We start from the raw sequence: 23,494 nt of genomic DNA on the forward strand, positions 1-23,494 counted from the left end.
TTTCGAAAGCGTTTTATTTTGCGTTTCCAATTTATCAGATTACGATCCATCCACGTGTACTCCCTGTTGACGCGCTTTTTCTTCAAAGGCCCTTAGGTGCTTTCACAGTGCATGACACTGTCTTTAAACTTTGACCACAGCACAATAACGTCATTTGTCTCATTAAAGGAAGGGAATAAAGATTCCGTACAACTAATAATTCCGTCATCATCAGCATGCGTATAGTCTCTTACAAATGTGTCAGAAGGTTTAACATACGATCGCAAGCACGAAATAGGACACTCAAGAACAAGAAACTAATGATCAGATATACCGTCCTTGACACTGACTGAGCAGTCTGGAAGCGAGCTACATGCAAACGCAAGGTCAAGTACAGCAGATCTGGAAATTCTTGTAGCATCCAAAACCAACTGGGTTAACGAAAACGTAAATGCAGTTAGTAGTAATGACTCAGCATTTTTGGAATCTTTGCCGTCATGAGAAAGGCTGCACCAGTTAATTCCTGGAAGGTTAAAATCTCCTGATATAAGGATGTTGGAACGCGAATTTGTATTTTGCAGCAAATAATCATATAAGGAATCTAAGTATTCCTGAGGAGCATTCTGAGGCCGATAGACCCCTCTTAGTAATATAGTTTTTCCGAAAAACTTTATTTTGCACCATATGCTTTCATGATCATTGATCCCATTTAAGCGTGTGAATTTAATGTTATTCTTTATTGCAATTGCAACTCCACCACCCCTTGATCCTCTGTCCTTACGGATAAGCGTGTACGAAGGAGGCATTATTTCTGAATTTTGCACATCGGAATGCAGCCAGGTTTCAGTTACCACTAGGACCTGTGGTTGATAGGTCAGAATTATATCTTCAAGGCTCTGGATCTTATTCAGTACACTGCGTGCGTTCAACGAAACAAGCCGTAGCGTCTTGACGGATTCCCGTCATTCGTTATCTAGCTTACGCGTGTTCGCAAGTGTGGATCGATGAGAGGAAGTTTCGGGTTGGGCAGGCGCAGATGATTTGGACAACTCTATTCTGCGATTGCGCGTTGCGTCCCATACGTACAGCCTGTCATCAACTTTGAGCTTATCGAAGCGAAGGGAAACCTTAGAACCATTGCTCTTTTCTTCAGCCGCTGAACGCTATAATTTTGCACGAATATCCCGAATGTTTTTTGAAAAATCTTCCGATATAGCTATTTTTGTGTGCTTTAATTCGAAGCAGGATGACATAACCTTTGTTTTGTCTACGTAGTTAAAAAATCTCAAAATGATCGGACGATGTCGCTGTGCATGTTTTAGGCCAATTCGGTGAATACGCTCTATTGAGTTTACTTCAACACCTAGAATCTTTTTAAAAATTTCTTTGTTAACTTTCCGCTCTAGTTCTTCTGAGTTCTCCTCTGGATCTTCCTTTACTCCATATATTACGATATTGTTGCGACGACTTTTGTTTTCGAGATCATCTACTTTTTGGTTAACTCAAGAACTAGTTTGTTCGTGTTATTGCAAGCTTCGTCCACTTTCTCCAACCTTTGCTCCCAATTCTCAATTCGGCACAGTTATTTCTCAATTTTGGTAATCCTGGTTTGAATATTCTCGATTGTCGATTCTACCTGTTTCAGATTATTAGACAGCGAAGCCAGAGTCTTGTTAGTCTTTGTTTGCTCTTTCAAAATTTTCTTAAGTAATTGGTTGTTTAACTTTGTCTCAGACTCTGAATCAGAAGTAGGACCAGGATTTAGCTCTATGTCTCCGGATGTTAGTAGCAATAACCTGATCACATGTAAACAGTCACATAATAGACCAAACAAACACTGTGGGCTTGGCAACACCGTCAATATGACTGTATCATCTCTAATAGAAGAAGTTAGATACTTGTCACCAACCTGGGCAAAAAGAATTGGGATCAGCATCCTTCTGTAACCGTGTCACCAAGCCCACTGTAGGAATCTTGCAAGAGCGTCCAGTATTTATGCCTGAAGTGGTCGCTATCCGTTGATGTCACCGAAATGATACGCTGACAGGCTTGATGCACGTAGGGCGTTGTTTCTTGGGTGAGCCGTGGCGATGGCATGATGACCAGGTCAGTCGGCGCATGCTCTACAGGAGCCCTTTCGAACGGAGGGTGCGTTGATCCCACGGCCAATTGCGCCCTGCAGGCGATCTGGGCAAAAAGAACAGGGATCAGCATCCTTCTGTAACCGGTGTCACCAAGCCAACTGAAGGAATCTTGCAAGAGCTTCCAGTATTTATGCCTGAAGTGGTCGCTATCCGATGATGTCACCGAGCTGATACGCTGACAGGCTTGATACACGTAGGGCGTTGTTTCTTGGGTGAGCCGTGGCGATGGCATGATGACCAGGTCAGTCGGCGCATGCTCTTCAGGAGTCCTTTCGAACGGAGGGTCCGTTGATCCCACGGCGAAGTGCGCCCGGCAGGCGATCTGGGCAAAAAGAATCGGGATCAGCATCCTTCTGTAACCGGTGTCACCAAGCCCACTGAAGGAATCTTGCAAGAGCGTCCAGTATTTATGCCTGAAGTGGTCGCTATCCGATGATGTCACCGAGCTGATACGCTGACAGGCTTGATACACGTAGGGCGTTGTTTCTTGGGTGAGCCGTGGCGATGGCATGATGACCAGGTCAGTCGGCGCATGCTCTTCAGGAGTCCTTTCGAACGGAGGGTCCGTTGATCCCACGGCGAAGTGCGCCCGGCAGGCGATCTGGGCAAAAAGAATCGGGATCAGCATCCTTATGTAACCGGTGTCACCAAGCCCTCTGAAGGAATCTTGCAATAGCGTCCAGTATTTATGCCTGAAGTGGTCGCTATCCGATGATGTCACCATGCTGATACGCTGACAGGCTTGATGCACGTAGGGCGTTGTTTCTTGGGTGAGCCGTGGCGATGGCATGATGACCAGGTCAGTCGGCGCATGCTCTTGGTGTCACCAAGATATAAAAGACATTAGGAACCTTTGCGTGAATATTTTTTTTACATAAAGCGCTTTACAGCTTGCTTCGAAGATAAGCACTGGTGGCGGTCGACCAGCCTCGGACTACTAGCTCTGCGCCTCCACATTCATAACCGAAGTAACCCACCCTAGCCGCACTGCTCCCAGTTCAGCTTACTTTTGAAGGCACGACCTTTCTCTTTGACAGGATATAAAAGAAAGCTATTAAGAAACGCAGAAGCATACGGTACTCACATGCACGCCCTCCCACAAAAGTTACCGCAAGCTGGCGCTTTTCTGGAAGTGCAGGCTTATTTTAGTAGTATAAAAATAAACAGGGCAGAAAAAAAGCGTTCCAGATTATGAGAGAGAACATCCCGCTTTCCCTTGCAGCTGGGTGAGCAGAAACGCTTCCTCTGATCTCGGCTCAAGTATGTGGATGCGATACGATAAAAAACACCCTCCTCTCTTTTTTCAGTTCAGGCTGGTGCAAAAAAAAAATTGTAAGCACGAAATGCTTGAGTTGTACGGAGCAGGCTTCTGCGGTGGGGAAGATTTCAAGCACCGAGCGGGAGACGTTAGAGGGTAGCATCGAGTTTCTGCGATCCTGGCTTCCATGTTCGCAAAAATACAAAGTTTTCTCTTTCGTTGTCGGATGTCGGCGCCAGTTGTCGTCTAGTGTTTCTCGGGCGTTCAGACGTTTATGTTGTCGTGGTTGCCTTTCAACGTCCGCATCTGGTCCGGCTGTCCTCTATCAAACGCAATCACTTAAACAGAACTCGAAGCCTGGCCGAAGAAACGCGAACTCCAGCTCCAATCACTTGCGGATGAGGTTACGGCTGTGCTTGAAAGCCACGCATCATGCAATTTTTTTTTGTATGTGTTGGCGGACGAAGAATTTCCTTGGTTGTACTTGGTGTACACAAAACTAAAAAAAAGTGTTGTATAGTTGATTTTGTTTCTCTTTCGGTTTCAGTTCCGTGGCTTGTCTTAAGTGTTGTCTTCGTAGATATGTACACCCCCCGTCAAAAGTATACAGCCCGAGAGGTTTACTTTAGAGACCGGCAGCCTGGCTCGTTACGCATGCTCAGCGACTGTAGCCTCTCGAAAGAGGAAACGCTTTGCGTCCTTAATTTTCCCAAGCTTCGGACTGCTAGACGGGCTAAAGGGCCCAGCTAAACAGCTTAGAATCAAATCCCTTAGGCTGCATACTTTAAGATAGTATACGATAAGATAAGCTGCATAAGATAGTGTGCCCTTGTACGTGTCGAATAAACGGTTGTTTAATTTATTTTGTGTTAATTCCGAATACATTAAAGACCTTCAGGAGGCATTCAGTAAGGGTGGTGAATAAAAAATATATGGTACAGTTCTTAGAAAAATGATACCAACATTAATTAGTACATAAACAGTTAAGGTCAAATAACTGAATGCATTTATCACGGCAAACAAAGGGCGTATAAAAAACAATGCGTCGTGAAAGAATGTAAGTAAAAGATAAGCATACACAAAAATAGCCCGGCAGAAGAACACAAAGATTGAACGTTATCACCCGACCAGTAAGCCTCCTCTCCGTTCATCGTGGTCGAGACCTCGGCCTTCACCATCACAAGAAGGATTTTATAAATACGGAGATTTGGGATGCGAAAAGAGCGAAATCAAGGAACGAATGAGCCCTTGATGTCTGTAATGGTGTGCGCCTTTTTTGTTCGGCGTTTTTATGTACGATATACATTTTGTACGATTGTGACATGTCAATTATTAGCATGAAAATAAATAAAAAAGGTGGTTCTCCTTCCGTATCCAGAAATTTCTTTTCTCCTCGAAGGCACAGTTGTAAACTGGCCTAGGCTGCCTAAATTTTTGTGCTAGTGTAGAAACCTTGTGGAAAACTTAGCTGCTCTCTTTATTCAGTAGGGATGGAAAGCCGGTTTTGGAGCATTTTGCCGAACCCGCCGCGGTGGCTCAGTGGTTAGGGCGCTCGGCTACTGATCAGGAGTTCCCGGGTTCGAAGCCGACCATGGCGGGTGCTTTTTTATGGAGGTAAAACGCTAAGGCGCCCGTGTGCTGTGCGATGTCAGTGCACGTTAAAAGATCCCCAGGTGGTCGAATTTATTCCGGAGCCCTCCACTACGGCACCTCTTCTTACTTTCTTCTTTCACTCCCTCCTTTATGCCTTCCCTTGCGGCGCGATTCAGGTGTCCAACGATATATGAGACAGATACTGCGCCATTTCATATCCCCAAAAACCAATTATTATTAACATTATTTCGTTGAATGCTTCCAAACTTAGGCTTCCGCACTGTTTGTGCCTTGTTTCAGTCATCGTCACTGTTCCTTTTTTAGCGCAATTTCGTACGCCTGAAACACCTGACGCAGCGAGATTTAATTTAGACAGGAAATTTTTCCACCAAGGTGTCCCAGATTACGGGAGGAAGAACTCTTTCATATGTTACATGGTTTACCGGAAGCCATAAGTGGCGTTCTCGAGAATTGGGATCGGCTACATGGAGTGTACAAGCCAAAGGCGATGTTCTCCGGGTTAAAGCAGGCGAGACTCAAGGTGAAATGCCGGAGGAGAATAAAAACAAGAAACCCTTTAATAGAACCAGCAAAACGTTTTGAAGACGGGATGCTGAGCAGAGAAATGAAGCGCATTTGGGCGGAAACAAAAGGCTGAGTCCTTCGTCTGCGAATTCAGTGTAAGTCGACAAAAATCTGAGATGATGGTTTGCACTAGTACAGCACCGAATGACGTAGATCTGTTATATGGCTCCGAAAGTTAATGGCCCGTTCAATGCTCTTTGGATCTTGAGAATCTGATAGCCTGTCTGCTTGTATGCAGTGGGAATAGCATTAAGTAACGTGTAGAAACAATCATGTCCTACGTGGTTGGCTTTTTGTTTCTCTACGCTAGAGGAGTTTGGCACATACACAAAAAAAGGATTTCATTCGTGAACGAGCGGCTTACAATTCATGAGCTAAATTCATCGAATGAAAAGAAAGTCCGGTGATTGAGTGCATGCCGACTGCAAGTAGCAGCACAGGTCCATTTGGTAATCGTACATTAGCGGCTAAATTCTCGTAGCAAAAGTTATGCTGTTCGCCAGCAGAACATTCCCTTGTTCTATTCAAAGGGCAGCCGAACGCATTTTTGTTTTTTTACTTCCGTAGCGTTTTTTGATCTTCTAGGGAGTATGAAATTTCGCACGCTGTCAAAATATTTTTGATTGCGTTATTTAGGCAACGCAACGACATTTATTTCTTCAAGCGCTGTAAGTTTGCGGCTTCGCTAACGAACGCTTTTGACGCGAGAGTCTCCGTGGTATAGCACCTCGGCGTTCAGGAAACGCTCTCCATTGTTAAGTTCACTGGGCTCCACTTCCCAGGTTTTCTAGGGACACATACGTGGCTAACACGCGTTTATCATGTGTCAAGAACCCTTTAGCAGAGGCACCCATATAATCTGGAGGTAACTAGCCACGTAAAAATGCAAAATCTCGTTTTCAGAAGCAAGCTATGTGCAACATTTTTGCACTGTGAAATTTCTACATCGTTTAAACACTACAAAAGCGGTTGGTTAGAACATGGGGGAGTTTGATCAATTTCTATCTTGACACGTGCACTTGTGTACCCAAGTGCTGACTTTTCTTTCGACAATCACCCGTCAAAGACTGCTTGTCAGATTCGCTATTCTTAGCGGCCCTGAAGCAAACATCATTATTTCGATTTTCTTTGCCGTCACTGAGTTAGCGGATGAACTACATGAGGCTTTGGTTGGAGTGTCACGGTTTTATCGACTCAAGGCTCTTTCTCGACGACTTAGCTTTTATTTGCCCACTTCGGCAATCCCGACCCTATAATGATAAACAAAACGCCAATTAATAACGGAACCTTTGATTGTTACAAGCAATATCCCGTAGTTCATAGCTATACCCCGCTTATACGAAACAGGGAATTTATGTAGGGGGAGATTCCAAATCTTCGTGAAGAAATAATTCAAGATTATAGTCTTACCAAGACTGGCATTTGCTTTCCAAAATACCGGAAACCTTCATGTCTATTCTGGTACTCATGTTTCTCTGAGATATATGGATTCCTCTACAGTGGCTCTAGCATACGTGTATTTGCGCCACCAGGATTTTGGCTTAACTCTTGACTATATCTAAGGTTTTTATAAATGCGAGATATTTTTCATGTCTCTCATTGTTTGTCCTAAATGCGGGTTTCATTGCCCATTTTTTGACTAATCCTGAAGAGTAGCACTCCAGTGATCATTTATGTGCCCGAAGTATCCTATTTTCCGCTGAGAGACTAATCTCTACGTCTATAGCGAGGACTTGGGGAACACCTTTTCGAGCCGAATGAAATGCAGTAAAACATTACTTCACGTTTGTCAGAAAACGCTTAAAATATTCCACAATTTCTGCGGTGTGTAACCGTCCACGTTCCTATACATGTTATGAAGTGACGATCTAACCGCAATTTGACACGCGGCTAGGCGCCGCACTAGTTCAAATTAACTTTTTTCGGATTTAGCCCTTTTTGTCTGAGCGCAGTATTATCAGAAAAAAGAGAACGACGCTGTCAAGACGAAGAAAAAAGGAAGATGAGACTTGGAACCTTTTACCTTATCTCCGCCAGCTTCAGTGATCCGTTGCACAATACCGCATAATTTCAGCAATTAAAATACCCTTAGAATGTCCGGATATGTAAGTCAAGTCTATGAGGCGTCAGTGATGCTTCTGCTCTGCAGAATCCTCCACTTAATTATGTATTTATGCTGATGTGGATTCGCTATAAGGAAACTTTGTGACGCATGTGGGGAAGTTGAAAATATAGAACTTTTTCCGCTCTCTTGCCGGTGGTTCGCATTTGAGGGAAATACTTATCTGCACGTCACTCTTTCTAGGCTAGGGATCCCTGAGCCAGTCCCAGCACTTCTCTCGTTCGGTGCGAGCGCCAAGCGATTCGCGTTAATTAGGCTTGGCGGATACGTTCGCGGCTACATCACTGGAACTGAAAGTTTACTTAAACTGTACTCGAAATTTCTCTGCATTTCTAAAAATACGTATTTTTTCTACTTCTGTTGCTTCAACGTTAATTTATTTATTTTTATTTTCCTACAATTTTTTTCCAGTTTCAGTCATTTTACAATTCTCATACTCCGCCTCAATTCATTCTTTTCCCCACAATCACCTATGTGATTTTCTTGTGTATTAGCCACCAAAAATTTACCGATCAACCTGCGTGAGCACGTGCCATGTTTACTGCGTCAGCAGCAACGACAACCAAATTTTATATGGACTTCACTGCACGAAACACACAAGTAATAAAGACAAAAACGACATGAATGGGCGCCTAATAACAAATTTTATTGAAGCATACGGGCGATGTATTTTCGGCGCCTGTCTTCAAATGGCAAACAAGCATTAATGAAATGGCAACACGCTAAGGAAGTCCTTTTTTTTTACCGAAATAAATGATAACACATGAAATACGGTGCTATCCTGCACCCACAGAACAAGTAGACAGTCAAACTTGATAATAAACGGGATGGGTGGAAGGCAGGACAAAAATGGAGTGTTGATGAACAGAAATTATTAACCAAATTTTTGCGTGATGTGGCGTCTTTTTACGCCGTTTGAAGACAGCAGGGAAATTTTGCACGCCGGATCTTACGCTTGCTTTTTTGTTGTGCCTCCGGGAGGAGTGCTTCTGGATGGAAAGGAAAAAAAATTACGCCATAGTTAGGGCAATGTAATGTGATTCAATCACCGCGGGCACCCAACAGGAAGTAAGGAGGGCAGCCGTCAATGCCTCTTGTAGCGTAGCGGCATTGTGATGGCGCAGTCGTGAGGTTATTTCGGAAGTACAGGCGTTCACAGACGCGATGTATAGAAAAAGGCCATAGTTGGAGCACCTCCAGGACGCGTTCATTGCGGTCTAACGTAAGAATAAATCCATCTCTGTGGTCTATAGCAAAATGCGTGCCTATCTTCTATTTTGCCTATATATAGTTGACATGGACATAAAGAAGAGAGCTTTGCAAGCAAATTTTGCGAAGAACGAATAAAGTAATAAGGATAAATTTTCCGCCACCTCAGCAGATCCTAGATGAAGGGGTTCCTAGCGCCTGCATTTCGATTGTCATAAAATCAGAAGTGTCAAACAAAGCGTGTCGCCGATTCCTCAGTGCTTACCTTTTGGTGAGCCATGAAACAGGTATGATGAAACTCTTTGTGACGTAGATAAAAATACAGCGAACCGGATGGTTTAAATTAATAAAAAAAATTGCGAATAGTGGGTATTTCGCACCCTAAGAAGAGCATTAAAACATCATAAGCAGCACGCAATCACCGAAAAGGTCCATGCAAGAGAAGCAAGCGCGCAAATGACTGCACAGAAAGGCTTACAACTACGCAAAAATGGTGTGAAGATGCCAGTGATAAGGAAGTCCTTCGGGTTAATACTTACGCTAGCTTACATAAAAGCAGCAGGCTTGTCAATAACCCTTCAGAGCATATTCTTGGAAGCAGTGGCGCGAACGCGACCTCAGCCATTAATGCGCCATTGAGCGGAAGGATGAGCGCGTATTTTCAGCCGCAAACGTTCGCGGGGTCTGCGATGCGTGGCGCAGTAATGCAGTCTTGCTTCACTCCGCCACGCATCGCAGACTCCGCGAACGTTTGCGGCTGACAATACGTCTTGAAATGAGTTAGCCAGTGCAGGACGAATGGCGGCAATGAAGATAGGGAGTTCGCATTCATTTCATATCTCTTTACTTGCCTCACAATTAGAGCGGACTCAAAGCGGAACGGATTTTATAAGTACAAGATAACCCCCCGATACAGCAGCGCAGCTAACGAAGACCTATATCTTTATGCTTAATCTGACTTTAAGTGTGAAATCACTACTTCACATGTAAAGCCCACCCTCGAAGTTTCTGTGAAGCTTAACCTTAAGGATGGTGACGTTGGTCAACCTGCAGAAATAAAATAAATATTCCTGCGGATGTGTTTCGAACCCGCGGCGGCTCGAACAGATCACCTTCGCTAGGCAGTGCCCGAGAGAAATATCGACCACCTCAGCCGGCACACCTCGCGTTAAACTGCATCTCTCTCGCGCAGTGCATTGCACATCGTCATGCTCATCAACTTCCATCTGCGGCGCGAGCAGATCAGATCTTTTCAACTTAGATCTGAGCTTAACCTGAGTCTAATATCGTCTGCAGTCGTGCCGACGACTTAGAAAAGCAAAACCATCAGCTAACCAGGCTAAACATGTTTTCGCACGTCTACTCGATTTGAACTGCAAACTAAACATTTTGACACATTTGCCTGTCTGGTTGGGTTTGAAGACTTACAAAAAACTCTAACGCATCTGCAACCAAAACCTTTAAAATGAAACCAAACGCTTCAGACCCGGCTCGGCTCCTTCTTCAGGGGTGACTGGGGGCAGCAGCTAGCGTATTGAAGTTAAAGACGCTAGCTACTGACTGGGGGCAGCAGCTAGCGTATTGAAGTTAAAGACGCTAGCTACTGACTGAGGGCAGTAGCTAGCATATTGAAGTTAAAGACGTTAGCTACTACCCCCAGTCACCACTGAAGAAGGAGCCGAGCCGTCTCCGAAGCATTGGGTTTATAATTGAAGTATTTGGTTGCAGATTTGTTACAGTTTATAATACTCAATTTAAGTACCTTAAAACCCTGCCATTTTTTTTTTGACCCGAAGGAGAAGTGCAGTATTCAATGAAAAATTACGTTTAATAAAAAATTGGAACAACCTTTCTGCTCCTCTATTCCTTCTTGCACTATAACCGACCGGTCCTACAAAGCCGCTTTTGAACTTTTCTCGACGCTCTTTTTCTTCGCGTCTAAATGCTTATTTTCTTCTCTCCGAAAGCATCGCTACATCCTCACGCTAGCCATTATTATTTGTGTTTGGATTCTGATGGCGGCTATTGCTGCCTCTTCTTCCTCGAGCAAAGTTATGGCTGACCAAAGAGGTGTGCACAGATTTATTTTATGTCCAGGATCGAGCCGTTCTCCTGGCTACCGATTCATCGGAGTGTGTCCTAATGTTTCCTCAAATAGTGTTGAAATGTCTTTACATGCCTTGAAGAACCTTGACGTCCTTGGGAATGGGGAGTCATCCATTCCTCTACGCGTGCTAAGAGTAAGCAAAAGGGGAGAGGATAGCAGCGCCAGTACGAACAGAGCATGTTGGTGTGGTATACGCCTTTTGAACGTTCTGGACTATCTCAAGAAGAGATCCTCATGTGTATTCTACGCGCGACTGGGTGCAAAGAGAGAGATTTGGCTTGACTGGGCAAATGATTGAAGGTGACAATGTTAAGCGTACGGTAATTTTTCCCAGCCGGTATTTTGTTACTGGGTTCTTAATAATACATTGGGTTTAATAAGACTGCAAAATTAAAGAACCCACGGGCAGGGTAAATTTCCACGAGGAAAAAAGAAAACATGAAATTTCGTGCACGTGTAGCTGCATCGGTGAAAATACCGTCTACCTGGCAATAGCAAGCACGTTTTCATCGATTCCAGCGTCTTCATTACTTGAGCCACGAGCCTCTCACTGCTGCAGTAAATTTTCAACACCTTGCAGCGTGCGGATGTGCAGTTCGAAGCAATTTGAGGTGTTCTTGACCCTCCTGCGCTGCACATTATTACGACTAAATCTTTATTTACGTCTATCGGGGTTACCTAAGACCAAACTCTGCGAGTCTTGTGGCAAAATTGAGTTCATAGATCACTTTTCCTCTTTTGCCGGCGGTTTGCTTCTCTCCGTAGAATTTATATGGAGATCCCCTTCGCTCGACTGTGCCTTTATCTATTCCGATTCTCTTCTACTTACGGGCAAGCGCCAAGTGGTATGCCTTGCAACCAGCGTTCGATTGTATTCACGAATATATATTTGCAACAGGTAGATTCCTCTGCAAGAATGAAAATTCACGGCCTTCTATTTCAGTTTTTTTTCTTCCTTTTTTAACCAAATTTCAATGTACATCACAAAATTATGCAATTACTCCACTCACTGCCCATAAGTATGTTTGTATCAGCAATGCATCCTGGCCAATCCACGCCGTGGGAATGTGCCATTAGGCCTGAGGTCATCATCACTACCATCAGCGAAAAAGCTGAAGAGAAGTGAAAGCACCGATGAGGTGCGGCGGCAGTTGCCATGGCTTTAAGTCGCCAAGCCGAGGTCGTTTTATTGCGTTTCATAGATCCGGTCCAGGCTCAAGCTACTTATGCCCATGCGGATCCGGTGAGGGGCCTCCGCTGCGCTCAGCTGCAAAGTGATTCTCCATGGACGAGTAAGAAAACGACTTAATGGCCAAGAAGAACATGACGAACACGTCCTTCGTGGGGGTAATCGAAAATTTTTCCTACTGCTAGCAACGGCCCGGACAAGAAATAGTCAGCTGTAAATTCCAGTCGTATACGGGCGTGGTACCTCGCACTTCAGACTGAAGGTGAGGGCAACCACACAGATTGTGAATGGCAATTATTGTCCTTTTACCTGAACTACAAGGACAGAAAGAAAGTGAGGGCAAAGGTAACGTTGTGCGTAGTCGATGTGATTAACAATGACGCCCTCAAGAGGAGCACCACAGTAATACAATAAACCAGTGGTCCAGGAAGACGAAGATTCTTGGGTACCATAACAAGGAGCGCTCTGCAGAGTCAAGCTGCGGAGCTTCTGCTTGAAGACACGTTATCAATACGCTGTGATCTCACCTTCATTGACTACGCTGCCGTGCCAAAAGATCATCAGAGAACGAGCGTGAGTGTCACTGACTGCCTTCTATGGGAAGACTTGGGCTGGCTTCTGGATATTGGCAGCTGCACTGAAGTTGTGCTGAATGTAGGTGATGGCGCATATCGTGCGCATAAGGCGATACTGGCATCGCGGTCTCCAGTTTTTAGAGCCATGTTTGAGTACGATATGCTCGAAAATCTGAAAGGCGAAGAATTTCTGCCAGACACCGAACACGAGTTGTTTGAAGAAAAGCTCCGCTTTATGTACACTGGCCGATCTGCGAACGTCGACAATATGGCGGACGCGCTCATGGTAGCGGCAGACAAATACGGCTTGCCGCTTCTTCGGGACATGTGTGAAGACACCCTCATCCGGAGGCTCAACTCTGTGAGTGCGGCGTTAAGTCTGATCATCGCCGATAAGCTGAACGCTACGGTCCTCCGCCTGAATGCTCTGAATTTTATTTGCGCAAACCTGTGCGAAGTGACGAAAACGACCGGTTGGGAAGCACTAGTGGAAGACAAACTGGACCTAGCATTGAATATCTTCTTCACTGCGCTTCCAAAACGCTGATTATACAACATCTAGCACCCTGCAAAGAGATAGAGGCCGACGTAGAGGGCGAGAAAAAACGGCCTCAGGGCTATAGTGACCCTCTAGGCAAGACTTTGAACCACCTCGGAAAAGCAAAGATGTGTTTCTTGGCTTTTGCGCTTCTGGTTAAGGCATTTATTCCGGTCCAAGAACACTTGGGCGTCAGCCCGAGTGGTGAGCCTTTGTGTCTTAGCGGTTAGAAAGTGCTGGAAAATGCAGGTCGCTGCGGACTGCATATCACTCCAGTCATCATCTTAACTTGCAAGCTTCTTTCTTTGCGGACGAAAGAATTACCGGGAGCTAGAAAATATTTTAATGCGTAATTAAAATCAGCAATGAAATTGCTCGATGCACTAGCGACTATTAAAGATTTGCCAGCATTGAAGGGCAATGGCTCTGGTCAGAAAGCATTCACAGTTCGTTACTACGCATTAGCTGTCACATCGCTTCCATGCCACCAAACTGAAATATAACGAATAGCCTTTGTATTTTCTTTGCAGTTGCTCTTATATGAAATCAAAGCGGTTCTTGTAATTAAGGAACGTACTGAACCGCTGGAGCCATTTGCACGTGAATGCTTATTCCCTGTAGCCACATAACGTACAATCCCAAATATGTATGAGCGCCTCGTTACCTACATAAGCATGCGCCCAAGCAGATAGAATCAAATAATATCTGTGTGAGGATATATGCATGCACTAACGTTATTTCTGCATATTTGAGAAAATTTGACGAGGTATGTACACAGTATTTCTTTTCGCAGATACATTTACTTGATGGCTTGATTTTCTCAGTAATTATTTTTTGCACTCCCTTCCTTTTGCTGGAACTCCCATCGCGAAGTGGAGTACATCGCTTCCTGCTTTTTCCCAATGTTACTAATCCGTGAATGAAAAGCCACCTCGCTCGTGATGACAATAATACCGTTTGTGACATTTTCCTAGGATGTTAAACAAGTGAGACATGAAGGTCTAAGCAGAAATTGGAAATCATACGCAAAATGCGAGCAGCTGCTTCTTCCTCCGACCACACTCGGCACTCCATGGTCATAATCTTGATGACGGCAAAAAAAAGATAAACTAAAGGCCCACTTTGGAGCCAATCATAGGGTGCCAAAATAAAATGCTTTGCAGAGTCAGAGTGCCATAATTGCCAATAGGTGCACTCCTTTAATTGATCTCGCTCATGCTGTACAGTATGCGTTTGTCGCAGCACTCGTCCGCTCTAACACTCTGGCGTTTACGACAAGTTCGGCTGCTTATTCGTGTTCGCGTGCGTACGTGTAGAGCAAACGTCGCTGAACAGAGGAACTCCTGTGCTCCCTTGTGTCACGCTCTCGTTTAGTTGCAATTTCTGCGCAGGCTAGCTGATATGGGAATCATCAAGCGCCTTCAACCGGTGGTTCTTCAATATGAAGTGTATGGCTAATAAACTTTGTTGCTTTTGTTCACCAAACACTGTAGCAACACCCTCCGAGTGCGTGGACGTGCTGAATGACATCTGGACTGCGGGATGACCGAACAGGACGATAATTTAATGCCCGCGGAGCCTCCTGACGGAATCCTACAGGGCCTCCTGAGCTCCCAAAGCCGTGCAGATTCCACGATACGCCCAGTGACACCACATGATTACCTCGGCTCCTAAATCTGGATTACGCCATCTTCCTCATAACAAGAAAGCAGCACTTTCAGCTCCGCACACGTGCTTTCATCCCTCCGTGTGCGGTAACGCTCCCTCGCGGTCTTACCCGTGCAGAGGAGAGTGCGCTTCGGAGGATCCGTGTCGGGGTTGCCCTCCCTCCTGCCGTAATCCGAAAGTGGTTTCAATTTCGATGTATAATCCCCGCCCCGGGTGTCCAGTCTATCAATCCTGGAATACTGAGGCCGATATCTAACCCTAATGTGGGTGCGCCAGGCTCTGAAGCTGAGGACAATGCGGCACAAAAAAGCACCGGGCCTCTATTCGAGCAATCCTTCGTCATATACCGCTTCAACGCAGGGGCCACATAATCGCTCACTCCTTGACATTATCACACCGGCCATTCTTTAGGAAGCATTTAACCATCATTTTCTTTTAACCAACACTGCATACCCCTTTTATGCGGTAAGCAATTAATGACGCTTAAAAAAAGGTTCTCGAAGGAATCCGTCGAGGAAGCTGCTAGATTCGCACCACTGGTGATTGAGGTCCATCTCAAGTGGCGATTTCCTTTTTTTTAATTATGCCCATTGTCGGACGCGAATCGGTGTGCGAGCTTCAGTGCTATTTAGGTAGAATGCTCGCCTGAGTTGGATTAGAAACGAAGGTAAACGAGTTAAGGCTCTAAAAAATTGCGGATCGTTCAGGTACCATAGACGAGATCGAGATAATTAGTCACATGATTGTTGAGAGTATCATCTCTCAACAATTGTGAGTTTTATAACCAACGATGAGGCCTTTAACCCAGGTAACGTCATGATGACGCAATTTCACACGATATACGCTCAACATGGCTCTAGGCGACAGTGCTATAAAAATCAAATGATATCGCGAGCCACTCGACCTCTGCCTGCAAGGACGCCATCTCGACTGAAACAAGCAATCTACATTTTACTCCACGTATTGAATGCTTTGAAAAATAAGAAAAGAAGCGATCGTTGCCGCGATTTTTACGCTCGTTGCTGTTGTATCTTATGCGCATATTTCGGAGAATGCTTCCGGACCTATGCAAGCAGAACACACCTGTGCACTTTTCTTTCTTTCTCTTGCCGTAATCATGGCAGTCCGAGGGGTGTCTCTCAGTTTTTCCCAATAAATATTCTGGAGTGCGAGAAATAGAAAATTAGCTGCTAATCGCTAGCGGTCAGATCTTATCAGAATCCTTAAACTTTTAACGTGTTCATTCCATCCTGTTTCATTAGTTTCCGATTGCGCACAAATATCAACCTAATAGGTGCGTTTATTTTATCTCGTTTCTTTTTATATTTTCTGGTCTGCCCCTTGCGGGTAGTACCGTGTACTCCTGATGTTAAAACAATTCAAAACAGCAATGCTCTAGAGTCTTCAGTGGCAACACCCTTACAATTTCATCTGCATTCAGCCTCTTGAACGGCTTTCTTTCATTTCGCAAATTGTTGGCTCATATTTTCCAACAAACCCGGCAGTGTATGTGTGACTGCAGGCACTGTTGTAAGACAATTTCAATTTTCGGCCACATTTTACGTCTAGTAGGAGAGATTTTAGACACAAAGGCAAGTCACTGTCTTGCCTTGGACCGAATAGAATGTCACTTGCGCAGTTACCCATCAACGCGGCTTCTTCCGTGAAAGAAAACTTCTGGCAGAATAGCGATCAATGCGTACTGTTTTAGCGAACTTTACTAATAAAAGAAGAGTCTTCGATCTTGAGTTGCAGGGTATGGTGCGTTAGATCAATGTTCTCTAGTCGTCACGGTTCGTATTCAAGAAAGAATATTCAGCCCCCTCATATGGCCCATAAGCACAGGCAATCACATCGATCTGCTGACACTGCTAACTGAAAGGATACGTTGTGTTTCATTTTGCGCAAGAGATTTTCTTTGTTTTTAAAACGCGAGCTGTTTTACAGAGCCTTCCCCTTGCGGTTCCACGAGTAGCTCATTGGCGCACATAGCAAAGCTCATTCTACATCATCGTCAAGCGCCAAGGAGCAAAATGTGGCGGTGCCAATGCCGGCCGCTGGTGGCACGGCGGGCTGTGTAAGGTCACAGCGCTTCACTACACTTCTTTTAGAAACTAACGCTGATTTGCAGCACAGGAGGTCCAGGCTAACCACCATGAGTCGACTTAGTGAAGACCCTTGAATGCGAGCTTCCACTGGGCAAAAAATTTTCCACTGGGCGAACAAATCTATGTGTTGAGAGACTTGAACAAGAAGGTCATGGTGTATCATAACTTATCGACCGAAGTCTAAACCGCACCCTCCCCCTAAACAGGATTTACCCACCCTGCTGCTAACCACTGCCGCCGCCCTTTATATGAATACGCCAGTTAACCCTGAGGCATCAATCTCCACAGGCTACGAAGATACAAACCAAGGCTTGAGCCAAACTTGTGAACGGAGTCATATTAGCAGGCGTTGAAATGACGACGCTCATACTGCGGGTCGAGGTGAGAACTGTCCCGTATTTTAATCTCAACCATTTGAAGGGCTGATCCTTTCAAGCGCTCGGCGATTGGCTAAAACAGCGGAACAGTCTCTGATACTCATTTTCAACGTAATGCGTTGATGTACGATCCGCTAGAACACTGATGTGCACGTTGCTACAGTATATCGACAGATTTGGCGGCATTATTTGTTGTTGTTCCACTTCTGAGGCTTCTAACAGCGCTGCAGTAATTTAAATTCTCAATGACACCTGGTTTCTCAAAGATTATCCTGTACCGCTAAAGGAACTTGGACGTTGTCGTAGTTCCGAAGGCCACGCGCTGAAAAACTAGTGACAGAAATATTGGTTCTTTCCACTCGTCGGCCCATATGAACACTAATTCATGTTAAGACTATACTTAATTTCTAATGACGATGATGAAATTTTGTGAGCGTATTTTTCTGTCAATTCTAAGGTGTCAATTATACCCATGCGACAGAAATAAAGGTTTCTATAGCACAACAGCGCATGGTGTGGCCTCGCCACGGCACTGTTTGTTGGTGCTAAACACCACAGTCGCTTCAGAAACTTCTCTACATCAATGAGCACTTCGTGTCCCTCAGAAAACCAAGCTATATTATGGGTCCTGGAAGCAGCAATGGCTTTATACTTGCTAAAAAACCTTTCCTTCTGTGCGTAAAAGCGCATGCTACACTCAATTGATTGCGTCCCCTTTGAGGCCTACAGTCCTACACAATTAAAACGCCTTCGCTACGTAACCAACAGTGAACTATATCTTGAAATTCATTTCACGTATTGTAAGAAAGAAACTTGTTAATTCTTAAGCCACTCGAGAGCTACAAACTGCTGGAATTCTAGGCATTCATGTTTACGGAGGAAAATCATCGCACAGGTCGTCAAAGTACCTCTTTCTACGGTGCAAGTAAGCAAGGATTGAAGGCCTTCGTCAAAATCCAAAAAGAAAAAAAACGACTAAAGTACAGAAAGACCGAGGCATGACAATGTGACGACGGCGAAAGGTGGATTATAAACGGCTGCTCATTGATTGTTTTTCTCTTCTATGAACTATTTCTCAATATTACGCTTGGTCCTTGTTCTCGAACAGCTTGCAAGAAGTTCTTTTGACTTCAGTCATTGGCTTTCCATACGCTGGGCAAAGATGTCAAACTGCTGCCTCCATAAGGTCATTGGTCATTGTAGCCGTCACTACTTGGATTGATTCCTCCACTTGCTTTCGTAACTCCTGTAGTCGGGCCAACAGCCTCTGGTATTCATAAGTTCCCATGATCGCACCCAAATATGACTTCATTTCACAGCCATTCGCAGGCAGCCTATTTTTTACCAAATCTTCATACTTGCTATAAAACTCTAGAAACTTCTCCAGCACAACGTGCTTGAAAGAAGTCTGGTACCTGGAGTCATCCTTAAGGCAGTCTTCTACTGCATCACACACGACCACTCTGATTGTCTCGTGCTCTACGTAATCCCTGTGGCGGACAACTGCAAGCTCACGCTTGGCATTCTCAATACCGCAATCCTTGTTAAGAAGGCCTTGGATGGCGAGGAGCACCGTGCTGAGGTTGTAGGAACAGTTCCAGCTGTCTCCGCGATAAGTGCCAAGCATTTTCAGGCAAACTAACCCGGCGTCGTTGATGTGAGCGTTGAGCTGCACCCCCTCTGTGCCCGGCGTCGACAGGTGCACGCGTGGTGGCTTGGTTGGGTAGTCGCGCGTACATTTGATCACAAAATGGAAGAACCCTCCTTCGTACGGCGTGTCAGGTGGACCGATCATGAGAGCGTGAATCGTGGAGGCGTCGTTGTCGTCCGGGGAAATGGATACTCCCTGCATAGGCTTGGCTTTCATATTAGCGAGCTCTTGTTTCAGTCTCAGAAGACACATAGGTGACGGCGCCTCATTTCCAAGCTTGGTGGGGTCCTGGGAGCTTGTCTGTGAGCCGTTGCCACCAGCAGCACGTTGCACTCTCGACATCGCCGCGGATTCACAATCGTAAAGCCAAATCCGGGAACTAGATGTTTTCAAAAGCCGGCACCCGCAATAGCGAACTGGGGACCTCGTTTTCTTCGCTTCTCTCGTGGTTGCATGTATCATGACCTCGAGGCATTTTTGGCGGTGAAGATGAGGCTATTTACTTAAATGTAGGTGGGGTTTGTTTCTACATTCTTATTAAGTTCTTATTATGCGTCAATTTTTATTCATAAACGATCAAACACGGTGAAGCTTCGATCTAAGTTTAACACTTGTGAGACAACATCGTGAACACAAGCGCTCCAGAAACTCTGCTAGACTCCAATGTGTTCAGGTATTATGCAGAAGACGATCGTAATATGTTTAACCGATGTCTTCTAACCTTTCTGTCCGTTTCTCTCTTAGCTTCAGCTTCAAAATCTATCTGTTATCTGCGCAGAACCTGTTTGTAAACGACTATGAATGGCTGTGGTAAGAGGTCATTTGGGTGGCGACTTTCAATATAGCTGCTGATGCAAACATCTGGGTCAAAATATCAAGGAGTATGATTTAGGGCCTTATATGGCCTAATTATGATTTGGCCTAATATGATTTAAGCATTACACACATTTTGTTTACCTATGCCGAAAGAACTTGAGGAAACCATCCGCGCACTTGGACAAGAAAGAAAACCAGAAAAGAAGCACGTGTATACAAGACTGCAGATTTAATATAGAAAAGATGTACGCTAAATGTATTTGGAGCAGCCTTAGCTCATCCGACTTGGCTGGTATTCTTCGTATTTTAACTGGTAATGTGCGCTTTCCCAATCAATAATCTGTTACATTCTAACATATATCCGTGTACATTATACACCACGGAATGAAGGTGGTCTCATTATTCAGCAATGACGACTATAGTGTCTCAACATAGAATGCAAGGGGTTAAGATAGCTGATATTGTTCTGCATTTTTAGGAAAACGCAGCAGCTGGAATGCATCTAGCCCACTTTAAGTTGGAGCCTAGAAACTCATTCACATTTGGCTACAGTTTCTAGTAAGAAGTGCATTTGCAACGTGATGTAGTGAAATCCTTTTACGTAAACTTCTCATAGCCACAATGGCTATGTATGTTATGCACTACGGCTCTTACCCGCCGCGGCGGCTCAGTGGTTAAGGCGCTCGGCTACTGATCCAGAGTAACCGGGTTCGAACCGGATGGAGGCGAAACGCAAAAGGTCGCCCGTGGGCTGTGTGATGTCAGTGCACGTTAAAGATCTCCAAGTGGTCGAAATGATTCCGAAGTCCTTCACTACATTCTCATCTGCCTCTATTGCCTCCACAGCTGCATCTGTACTCGTCGCCCAGGAGCATCCAATCCCTACCTACCTGACAGTTGACGCATTGAGGGCACATTTTTGACATGCATTTCGGGTTCCATCTCACCATTTTGCCAGTCTTCCTATTACCAGGCCGCGCACATCGTTTCCAAACACCACTGATGCACATGACGTCATTCTGTCGATTCAGTTTACACCCGCCTCTAGACCGTCCTCGACACTTTGGAGCCTGCACAATCCCCGTGTGCTTCCTTCAATACCTGGCATCAAGAAGAAGATCGATTAATCGCCGATAGAACTAAATCAAGTCGCTCTTGAATATTTCCATTAGCACCATGAAAACCGGGTGCACGTCAACACCGACGGCTCAATGAACACTATCAGTTCTTCGGGCTCCGTGGCCATCCCCGCATGGCCTACAGAAATTAGAGTTCAGATAGCTGACTAGACTTCTTCGACGGGTGCAGAACACACCGCTATTCGTGTCGCCATTGAACACATCAATCAGCAGCGTCCTCAGCAGTGGTCTATTTTCACCGATTCCAAAGCTGTCCCCAATTCTTACAAGCTGCTCTTCACCGTGGTGCCCATGAACAACTGGTATCGTAAATCCGACAACTACATCACTGTGCCATAAATAAAGGGCACGACATTATCAACCAATGGCTGCCCGGGCACAGCGGCATAGCAGGCAATTACCGCGCGGAGGAGGTCGCGCGAACTGCTAATCACGACGGCGATTTTCCGTCGATCCGCATTTCGTGATCAGACGCTGCGGGCAGCCTTCGCACACCTGCGCGGGACATCAGGCTTGCCGCGTGGAATTCCGGCCAGTTTTCCAATTCACGTTTAAAATCTTTCGGCCCAGATCTGAAGCTCTGGATTCCATCCGGCCTACTACAACGTGAAGAAACATTGTTGTGTCGCCTGTGGCTTCGTGTAGCTTTCACCAACCTTTACTCGTTCTTAACCGGTATGGCTGATAGCCCTGCATGTGCCATCTCCGGGTATGACGAGACTATATCCCACAATCTTTGTGACTACCCTGGATACAGCGACGGAAGGCAGTCTCCCTGCTGTGCCCTAGAGCGTCTAGAGCAACGCCCACTGACGGAAGTGAAGATTCTCGGCCACTGGCCGCGGCGATCGTCGGCGGTGAAGGCCTCCAAGGCGCTGCTCCCCTCCTTGCGAACTTCTGGCCTGCAAAATAGGCTGTGACTTTTACGAACGCTGACTTTTCATAGTGACTTCAATTTTCTGCTGCTCGCCTTTCTCTTTCATATTTTTCTCTCCTCACCCCTTTCCCCCTTGCAAGGTAGCAAACCGATTAATCTTCCCCTCAACCTCCCTGCCTTTCCTCTTCTTCCTTCTCTCCCTTCTCCACTACGTCACCTCTTTCTTCCTTTCTTCTCTCAGTCCCTCCTTTACACCTCAACTTACGGCGCGGTTCAGCTTTCCACCGAAATGTGTCAGATACTGCGCCATTTCCCTCCCCAAAAACCAATTTAATATACATGAACAAGTATATACCACTACAATCTTCTTCTCTCTCGGGTGTGCATATCATGTGCAAATCGAAAAAGCTGCGGCGAGAAAAAATGGCAACTTTAATTCTGGCTTACCACTAAGACAACCGGATTTAAGATTCGTTTTGCTTCGGATAGGAGAAACCCTGAGTGTTTATATTGTTCTATACTGAGTTGTTGATTTTTTGTACAATCGCCTAATTATTTGCGTTATCTTATATATCAATTCTGGGAAATGTCGACATTGTGTATATTGCTTTCATTGAGATTTTATCACTTGCTCTGAAAGTTTCCTTATCACTGAAACCGTTTCAGCTCAAAAGACAGTATATGGTTCGAAAACGTTCACTGCACTAGAAGCGCCATGTTTTATAAACATACCGGGCGAGCTATACATTCCGGTAGACATACATGAACCGCGTACCCGGGCTGCTAAAATTTCATTTGTTTAAGCCGCAAGGCGTACAAAAGCGACAAAAGGTGCTAATATTAACATTCTTTTAGCATTTCTTTGCCTTTCTACTGTGGCAAGCGGAAATGGAGGGTTTTACCTATAGATTGGCATATGTGAGTGGCCGATGCGGTGGCTGAATGGTTACGGCACTTGGCTGCTGACCCGAAAGACGCAGATTCGATCCCGGCCGCGGTGGCTGAATTTTGATAGAGGCGAAATTCTAGAGGCCCGTGTACTGTGCGATGTCAGTGCACGCTAAAGAACCCCAGTTGGTCGAAACATCGGGACCCCTTCATTTCGGCATCTCTCATAGCCTCATTCGCTTTGGGAGGTTAAATCCCCAGAAACCAGAAACCATATACCATTGGCAGATGCGTTTAATAATAAAAAGGTAGTGTCGCTAAGGCCAGAGTAGCAACGAATTTAGAAGTGGAAAACCGGTCACCGCACACAGGCCATAGCCATTGGCACCGGATACGTGATGAATAAGTTATGAAGTTAATGCGACCAGCGCATAGTGCGCAGAGCGTTCATGGACTATATTAGGCTGAATTTGCATAGTCAGAAGTAGAACGTAGAAGCGAATGCAGATAGCACAGCTCGTAGTAGCTTTTCTTTGTTGGAGGTTGTTAATCGCTGTACCGAGCCATGAACAAGAGAAAGAGAGGCCACCAAATGACCGTATTTCCTTCCCCTGAAATCACTTCACTGCCGCTATATTTCCAACAGTTTTGAGTATGCTCTGATACAGGCT

General features: G+C 45.2%; 2 protein-coding genes across 2 annotated transcripts; one reads left to right on the forward strand and one right to left on the reverse strand.

Annotated features, from left to right (window-relative positions):
• The first annotated feature begins 12,305 nt into the window (after window positions 1-12,305).
• On the forward strand, window positions 12,306-13,308 carry LOC144102707 (speckle-type POZ protein-like). The gene is made up of 2 exons (XM_077635898.1): window positions 12,306-12,344; window positions 12,658-13,308. Exons 1-2 carry the CDS (start codon window positions 12,306-12,308, stop codon window positions 13,306-13,308), a joined length of 690 nt encoding a protein of 229 aa, XP_077492024.1.
• A 5,309-nt stretch (window positions 13,309-18,617) lies between these two features.
• LOC144102708 (ubiquitin-conjugating enzyme E2 Z-like) lies at window positions 18,618-19,445 on the reverse strand. Its single transcript, XM_077635900.1, has one exon. It carries the CDS (start codon window positions 19,443-19,445, stop codon window positions 18,618-18,620), a length of 828 nt encoding a protein of 275 aa, XP_077492026.1.
• Between the last annotated feature and the right edge of the window lie 4,049 nt (window positions 19,446-23,494).

The sequence above is a fragment of the Amblyomma americanum genome, chromosome 8 (genome assembly GCF_052857255.1).
Source record: "Amblyomma americanum isolate KBUSLIRL-KWMA chromosome 8, ASM5285725v1, whole genome shotgun sequence".
NCBI classification, from domain to species: domain Eukaryota; kingdom Metazoa; phylum Arthropoda; class Arachnida; order Ixodida; family Ixodidae; genus Amblyomma; species Amblyomma americanum.